Genomic DNA, 9135 nt, shown 5'->3' on the forward strand with positions numbered 1-9135 from the left:
TAACAGATTGTTGCTTTTTAGTTATTTTTTCCTTAATTTTCAAAATGCCATGAACTTTCTATTTCCTCCAGCTCTTCTTTTTTGGAATATATAAGTAGTCTCATCATATTATATGTTAAATACTCTTGGGAGAAAAGAGAGCCTCATTCACATAATAGCTTATGTTTTCAAGTAGCATATTCTTTTTAAAAAGCATATTTATTTTTGGCTACACTGGGTCTTCTTTGCTGCACATGGGCATTCTCTAGTTGCAACAAGTGGGGGCTACTCTCCATTGCCGTGCACAGACTTCTCATTGTGGTTGGCTTCTCATGTTGCAGGGCACGGATTCTAGAGCACGGGCTTAGCACTTGCGGTGCACAGGTTTGGTAGTTCTGCAGCTTGTGGGATCGTCCCAGACCAGGGATCGTACCCAAGTCCCCTGCACTGGTAGGTGGATTCTTAACCACTGGACTCCCAGAGTCTTCAAGAATCATATTCTAATCTTGATCTCAGGTTCTGAGTGTGGACTCTTTTCTGTTGCTGTCCTGTCTAGATACCACCCTTGTGGTCAGACGTTAGAAGAGTTTCAAAATCAGGGTAAGGATTTATAAGGTGGAAGTTTTCGAACGCAAGTGATGGAATTTGGCCAACCCTTCCTGATACTTAACTCTGTACTCCCCAAAGTTTGTATCACCTGGTGGTAGGAGTTCAGCTCTAAAGTCTGGAAACCTGAGTGCAAATCATTTCACCAGCTCTTGCTGGAGTGCCAAGTATTTTGCATCCATACCTCATACCTTCATCTCACTTTACCTTTATCTTCCCACGGGGCCATAGATAAACAGGAGGATGTTAGAAGAACCTGACTCATAGGTCAACAGAGAATAAAATTAGTTAGAATAACATATTGACAATGTATGAGATTTGCCTTAGTACCTCCTTGCCAACATTTGGTATTGATGTGTATCATTTTAAAAAAAAATATTTACCAATTTTGTGCTTAGTTGCTCAGTCATGTCAGGCTCTTTGTGACCCTGTGGACTATAGCCCTCCAGGTTCCTCAGTGCATGGAACTTTTGAGGCAAGAATACTGGAGCAGGTTGCCATTTCCTATTCTAGGGGATCTTTCCGACTTAGGGATCGAACCCACGTCTCTTGCATCTGGCAGGCGGATTCTTTGCCACTAGTGTCACCTGGGAAGCCCCCTTACCAACTTTATTGAAGTAGAGTTATAGTACATCACCCGTTGTAAGTGTATGAGTCCATGATTTCAGTAAATTTATAGAGTTGTGCGACTATCAGCATAATCCAGTTTTAGAACATGTCCATCACTTTGAAAAAGCTCCCTCAGTGCCTTTCACAGTTAATGTTCACTCCCACACTTGCAGCTTGACCAATACTTTTCTGCTTTCTGTCTCTATAAACTTGTCTTATGGGGACATTTCATATAAATGGAATCACATTATATGTAGTTTTTTGTCTCTATCTTCTTTCCCTTAGCATAAAAGTTTCCTGTTCATTCATAACATGTATCAGCAATTTGTTCCCTTTAACTGCTTCATGGTATTCCATTGTTAATGATATTCCATTGTATGGAAATACTTTTTTTCCCCCTCCATTCTTTAGTTAATGGGCATTTGGATTCCTTCCACTTTTCACTACGGTGAATGATGTTATGAGCATTCATGTATGTAAATGTCTATGTGAACACATTTGCATTTCTCTTGGGTAAATGCCTGGGCATGAGACTGCTAAGTCATGTAATATTTGTTCTTAAAAAAATTTTTTTAAACTCTTTTTCTTCCATTTATTTTTATTAGTTGGAGGCTAATTACTCTATAATATTGTAGTGGTTTTTGTCATACATTGACATGAATCAGCCATGGATTTACACGTATTCTCCATCCTGATCTCCCCATCCCGATCCCCCCTCCCACCTCCCTCTCCACCCCATCCCTCTGGGTCTTCCCAGTGCACCAGGCCCGAGCACTTGTCTCATGCATCCAGCCTGGGCTGGTGATCTGTTTCACCCTAGATAATATACATGTTTCAATGCTGTTCTCTCAAAACATCCCACCCTCGCCTTCTTCCACAGAGTCCAAAAGTCTGTTCTGTACATCTGTGTCTCCTTTTCTGTTTTGCATATAGGGTTATCGTTACCATCTTCCTAAATTCCATATATATGAGTTAGTATACTGTATTGGTCTTTATCTTTCTGGCTTACTTCACTCTGTATGATGGGCTCCAGTTTCATCCATCTCATTAGAACTGATTCAAATGAATTCTTTTAAAAGGTTGAGTAATATTCCATGGTGTATATGTACCACAGCTTCCTCATCCATTCGTCTGCTGATGGGCATCTGGGTTGCTTCCATGTCCTGGCTATTGCAAACAGTGCTGCGATGAACATTGGGGTGCACGTGTCTCTTTCGGATCTGGTTTCCTCAGTGTGTATGCCCAGAAGTGGGATTGCTGGGTCATATGGCAGTTCTAATTCCAGTTTTTTAAGAAATCTCCACACTGTTCTCCATAGTGGCTGTACTAATTTGCATTCCCACCAACAGTGTAAGAGGGTTCCCTTTTCTCCACACCCTCTCCAGCATTTATTGCTTGTAGACTTTTGGATAGCAGCCATCCTGACTGGCGTGTAATGGTACCTCATTGTGGTTTTGATTTGCATTTCTCTGATAATGAGTGATGTTGAGCATCTTTTCATGTGTTTGTTAGCTATCTGTATGTCTTCTTTGGAGAAATGTCTGTTTAGTTCTTTGGCCCATTTTTTGATTGGGTCATTTATTTTTCTGGAGTTGAGCTGGAGGTGTTGCTTGTATATTTTTGAGATTAATCCTTTGTCTGTTGCTTCATTTGCTATTATTTTCTCCCAATCTGAGGGCTGTCTTTTCACCTTGCTTATAGTTTCCTTTGTTGTGGAAAAGCTTTTAAGTTTCATTAGGTCCCATTTGTTTATTTTTGCTTTTATTTCCAATATTCTGGGAGGTGGGTCATAGAGGATCCTGCTGTGATTTATGTCGGAGAGTGTTTTGCCTATGTTCTCCTCTAGGAGTTTTATAGTTTCTGGTCTTACATTTAGATCTTTAATCCATTTTGAGTTTATTTTTGTGTATGGTGTTAGCAAGTGTTCTAGCTTCATTCTTTTACAAATGGTTGACCAGTTTTCCCAGCACCACTTGTCAAAGAGGTTGTCTTTTTTCCATTGTATATTCTTGCCTCCTTTGTCAAAGATAAGGTGTCCATAGGTTCATGGATTTATCTCTGGGCTTTCTATTTTGTTCCATTGATCTATATTTCTGTCTTTGTGCCAGTACCATACTGTCTTGATGACTGTGGCTTTGTAGTAGAGCCTGAGGTCAGGCAGGTTGATTCTTCCAGTTCCATTCTTCTTTCTCAAGATTGCTTTGGCTATTCGAGGTTTTTGTATTTCCATACAATTTTTTGTGGCTGTACTATTTTGTATTCCCAGCAGCTCCAGTTTCTCCACTTATTAGTGTCTGCTTTATTATAATAATAATGATTATTATTGTTATAATCTGTCTAGCGGGTGTTGTAGTGGCATCTCACTGAAGATTTCATTTGCATTTTCCTAATGACAAATGATATTCATCAAAGTTTTATGTGATTTTTTTGACCATTCATGTATATTTTTTTGAGAAACATCTATTAAGAATCTTGTCCATTTAAAAAATTTGAGTTACTTGTCTTTTATTATTGAGTTGTAAGAGTGCTTTAAATTTTTTAATGTAAGCTGTTTATCAAACATATTTGCAGAAAGAATTCATGAGAATGAGAAAAGTGCTGAGAAGTATGTCTCACACTAGAACACTGTGCTGGTGGTAGTGTGAACAGTTAAGAATAATTAATACATTTATTTCAGTGATACCTGTTAATGCAATTATTAACTACAATGCTTATAGCACAGTTTTGTGATAAGAATTCAATGAGGCAGAAATGGAAAGGGGGAAGAAAAGGATAGAATTTGATGACCATTGGAAAGGGAGTGGTTGAATTGAGTTTTGGACGCGAATTCCCAGAGCACTGAGAGAGCAAAGATGAGTCAGGCCATCATTTTCCCCATTAAATGTGCTGGGTCTGCACCAACATGTGAAAGATTTGATATTCTAGTTCCACACTGATCTGGGATCCAGAAGATTGGTCTTCAAAGTAAAACCTAATCCAGCAACAACAACATTTGGGAATTGATTAGAAAGGCAAATTTTAAGTCCCATGCCCAATCTTCTGAATCTCATATTCTGAGTGTGATGCCAGCAATATGGGTTTGGACAGATGCTCCTGTGGATTTTCATGCAAGAAACAGTTTGAAAAATTCTGCTCTAAAGCCTATGCTTAATATGCTTGTGGTTTGTGTGTGTGTGTATGTTATTTCATTTTTGGGCTTTCCAGGTGGCTCAGCTGGTAAGGAATCTGCCTGCAATGCAGGAGACCTGGCTTTGATCCCTGTGTTGGGAAGATCTTCTGGAGAAGGAAAAGGCTACTCACTCCAGTATCCTGGCCTGAAGAATGCCATAGACTTTATAGTCCAAGGAATTACAGAGAGTTGGACAGGACTGAGTGATTTTCACTTCACTATTTTATTTTTAAAATTTTTACTGGGGTATAGTTGATTTATAATTTTGTGTTAGTTTCAGGAGGTGTGCAGCAAAGTTAATTAGTTATACGTATATTCACTCTTTTTAAAAATATTTATTTACTTATTTATTTTTGGCTGCACCAGGCCTTAGTTACAGCATGCAAGCTTTAGTTGTGTGGTAAGGGTTGCAGGGTGTGAGGGCTCAGTAATTGTGGGGCATGGGCTCAGTAGTTGTGTCTTGAGGGCTTAGTTACCCAGGGGCATGTGAGATCTTAGCTCCCCAACAAGGGTTTGAACTGGTGTCCCATGCTTTGGAAGGTGGATTCTTCACCACTGGACCATCAAGGGGAGTCCCTATCCACTCCTTTTTTTAAAATTCTTTCCCCATATAGTCATTACAGACTACTGAGTAGAGTTCCTTATGTTGTAAAATAGATCCTGATTAGTTATCTATTTTATATATAAATAGATGTTATTTATGTATCTATAAAATAGTTTGTATATAGTAATGTGTATATTCCTGGAGAAGGAAATGGCAACCTGCTCCAGTATTCTTGCCTGGAGAACCTCATGGACAGAGGAGCCTGGAGGGCTCATGGGGTCACGAAGAGTCAGACATGACTTACCACTGAACAACTGTGTGTATATGTCAGTCCCAATCCTCCAATTTACCCCTCCATCCCCTTTCCCTATGCTTGGTGTGTTATCTCTGCTTGCTGGTTGGAAGCTTTGGAGGATTCCCAAGGAATAAGCTATACATTGTTCCCTATTTTATTTCTATTAGTTGGTACAATGTGGGAAAGAATAAATTAGTTTAGAGTGAGTACAGAGGACAGAAAGAAAAGAGGTTGAGAAAGTAAGACTAAAAGAGGGGCAGAAGGTAAAGAAAAAGATGAAAAATATTTTCAGTTCGATTTACAAAGTAGATGTTACAGTGTTCTAAAAGAATGGGTTCTTGTACATCTATTACGTGTCCTATCACTTGTATTTGTTCTTTTTAGAAAAATTTTTAATTTAAATTGGAGTATAGCTGATTAACAATGTTGTGTTAGTTTCAGGTGAATAGTGAAGATGCTCAGCTGTACATATGCATGTATCCATTTTTCCCCCAAACTCCCCTCCCTTCCAGGCTGCCACATAACATTGAGCAGAGTTCCTTGTGCATACAGTAAGCCCTTGTTGGTTATCCATTTTAAATATAGCAGTGTGTACCTGTCCATCCCAAAGTCCTTAACTGTCCCTTCCCCCCGGCAATCATAAATTCATTCTCTAGGTCTATGAGTCTGTTTCTGTTTGCACATGTATTTTTTTTTTTTCTCATCAGACTCAACCACAACATGGAAACCCAAAACCAAACAGATGTAGCAGAATTTCTCCTCCTTGGTCTCTCAGAAGATCCAGGACAGCAGCCCCTCCTCTTCGGTCTATTCCTGACCATGTACCTGGTCACTGTGCTTGGCAACCTGCTCATCATGCTGGCCATAGGCTCTGACTCCCACCTCCACACCCCCATGTACTTCTTCCTCTCCAGCCTGTCCTTCACGGACCTCTGTTTCAGCACCACCACAGTCCCCAAGATGCTTGTGAACATTGAAAGACAGAGCAAATCCATCAGTTACACAGGCTGCCTCACCCAGGTTTGTTTTGTCCTGTTATTTGCAGGCTTGGAAAACTTTCTCCTTGCAGCGATGGCCTATGACCGCTATGTGGCCATCTGCCATCCACTGAGGTACGTTGTCATCATGAACCCCTGCCTCTGTGGCCTGTTGATTGTACTCTCCCTGGTCATTAGCAGTGCAGATGCCCTGCTCCACACTCTGATGGTATTACGACTATCTTTCTGCACAGAGCTGGAAATCCCCCATTTCTTCTGTGAACTGGATCAGGTCATCAAGCTGGCATGTTCTGATACCCTCATCAACAACATCCTGGTGTATTTAGTGACTAGCATATTGGGTGGTGTTCCTCTTCTTGGCATTATCTTCTCTTACACTCAAATTGTCTCCTCTATTCTGAGAATGCCCTCAGCTGGTGGGAAATACAAAGCCTTTTCCACCTGTGGATCTCATCTCTCTGTGGTTTCCTTATTTTATGGGACAGCTTTTGGAGTGTACAATAGTTCTGCACTTACACACTCCTCCAAAGAGACAGCAGTAGCCTCTTTGATGTACACGGTGGTCCCTCCAATGTTGAACCCCTTTATCTACAGCCTGAGGAACAGAGACATGAAGCAAGCCTTGTGGAAACTTATCTGAGGAACATCTTTTTCTAGTTATGTCACCTACCTCATACTTGGGCTCCAGTATGAGTCAGCAAACAAGAATAATAGGTTAGACCGAATGCCTGACTCTGACTTCACCAAAGTCTTATGTGCTGCAATGAAATTCCAAAATAACTAAAGCAGTTCAATTTAGGCTTGAAAACCAACTTTGCTCTTCTCTAATATTGAGATGTTTAAAATGCGTGTGAACTTTTTGATTATGATTTTTTGGTCAGGGTCTATTAAATTAAAACCTGAATTAAGCATTCTTTCTATAGTGATACTGAACGGAATGTTTTTAGGAGAATGGTTGGGATAGAAAGAGGACGCTAATTACAAAAAAATTGTAATTATGTGAAGGGATGGATATGATCATTACTCTGGCTGCAGTAGTAATTTCATTATGTTTATCTATCAAACTGCCATGTTAATTTCCATTGATTATCTGTTTTACATAGCCAGTGGAAATTAACATGACAATTTGATATATATACCTAATGAAATTATAACATTGATATATGGCAGAAATGAAACCAATATTGTAATGCAATTACCCTTCAATTAATTATTAGGATAATTTAAATTGTCATGTTAAACAACTCAGATGAATATATTTTAAAAATTTACTTATTTATTTTGGCTTCACTGGGTCTTCATTGCGGCCTATAGGCTTTCTCTGGTTGTTGAGCATGGAGTCAGTTACTCTACCACATGTGGGATCTTGGTTCTCCCAGCAAGAATTGAACCTGTGTCCCATGAACTAGAAGGCAGATTCTTAACCACTGGACCACCAGGGAAGTCCCAGTAGATATTTTTAAAAACAGGTGGAGAGAAAAATATAGTATCCTTTTAGCTTCTCAGGGTGAGACAATCAGTCAATGTGAATTTGGGAAAAAAGAAGGAATTTATCAAATTAAGGTCTTTTTTGTTTGTTTCCTTTCCTATTCAAAAGCTTTTTAGTTTCTGGTAGCTCCCTTGTTTGTTTATTTGTTAAAGATCTTTTTTTCTTTTGCTCTGCATCATTTTAAAAGTCTTTGTTGAATTTGTTACAATATTATTTCTGTTTTAAGTTTTGGTCGTCTGGCTGTGAGGCATGTGGGAGCTTAGCTCCCTGACCAGGGATTGAACCCAAATACCCTGCATTGGAAGGCAAAGTCTTAACCACTGGACCACCAGGGAAGTCCCAGTTTACTTTTTTATTTTTGTTCTGTAGCCTTTGCTTTTGGTGTCAAATCCAAATATTCATTGTCAAAACCAGTATCAAAGAGCTTACGCCCTGTGTTTTCTTCAGGAGTTTTACATTTCAGGTGGTAATTTAAAAAAGTTTTAATCCAGCCTGAGTTGACTTTTGTGAGTGGTGTAAGAAAGGGGTCAAGTATTATTTTTTAATCCATATTACCTGAAAGAGTAAGTATTGACTTACTTATGGAGATAAATCAGCAGAGCCACTTGGCTCCAGCTTACCTATCCTTTAATGTTTCCAGTCTTTTGGTGAAACATGGAACATGAAAAGGTTTATCTTTCTGTGAGCCCCAGATGAATCTTTGCATATTTTACTCAATATTCATATGTTTGAAATTTACTGCTATTAAGATGATGAACAGTGATATTACAATGCCATCCTGTCATTAGTTTATTTTGTAAAGATTCTCTGATGTGGATGAATTTTAAAGTCTTTATTGAATTTATTACAATATTCCTTCTGCTTAATGCTTTGGGTTTTTGGCTGAAAAGCCTGTCAGATCTTAGCTCTCCAAACAGGGATTGAACCCACACCCCCTGCAGTGGAAAGTGAAGTCTTAACCACTGGACCACCAAGGAAGTCCTTTGCCATTAGTTTGTTTTCAGAAAATATATCTTGAAAAATATAAACTAAGAAAATTCATATTGAAAGCATTAAAATGTAAAGTAAATTGATGACCACCTGAAAATACTGACATTCTTAAAGAAAATGTTTTTAAGTGAATATTAAAAACATGGATCATCATTTACCGCTTCAATTGTGGATGAAATCTCGTGAAATCTACTAAATAATGGACAAAGCTAGTGCATCGGCATTGTCTTCTTATCATAACACAATTGAATATGAAGGACATAATTCAATCCAAAGTTCTTCAATGTGGAGAAAATGTATGTTGAATCTATTATGTAAAAATTGAAAAAAGGTGATAATGAAAGTCTAAAAAGGGAGTAGGAAGTCTGTGCATATTGATCACAGTAATGATTGATCACAGAGGAAAATCAGATTCTGCTCTGAGAAATAAAGAAACAGAAAACATTCAACAACTCT

At 38.7% G+C, this 9135-nt stretch overlaps 1 protein-coding gene across 1 annotated transcript; it reads left to right on the top strand.

The window, feature by feature from the left end:
- Nucleotides 1-5922: 5922 nt before the first annotated feature.
- Nucleotides 5923-6840, top strand: LOC110144082 (olfactory receptor 7G3-like). The gene has a single exon (XM_020903920.2). It carries the CDS (start codon nucleotides 5923-5925, stop codon nucleotides 6838-6840), a length of 918 nt encoding a protein of 305 aa, XP_020759579.2.
- Nucleotides 6841-9135: the final 2295 nt, after the last annotated feature.

The sequence above is a fragment of the Odocoileus virginianus genome, chromosome 3 (genome assembly GCF_023699985.2).
Source record: "Odocoileus virginianus isolate 20LAN1187 ecotype Illinois chromosome 3, Ovbor_1.2, whole genome shotgun sequence".
Classification (NCBI taxonomy): domain Eukaryota; kingdom Metazoa; phylum Chordata; class Mammalia; order Artiodactyla; family Cervidae; genus Odocoileus; species Odocoileus virginianus.

Bases quoted from the DNA above. Each gene is read 5' to 3' on its own strand.
- LOC110144082 (XM_020903920.2), top strand. From the start codon at position 5,923: ATGGAAACCCAAAACCAAACAGATGTAGCAGAATTTCTCCTCCTTGGT.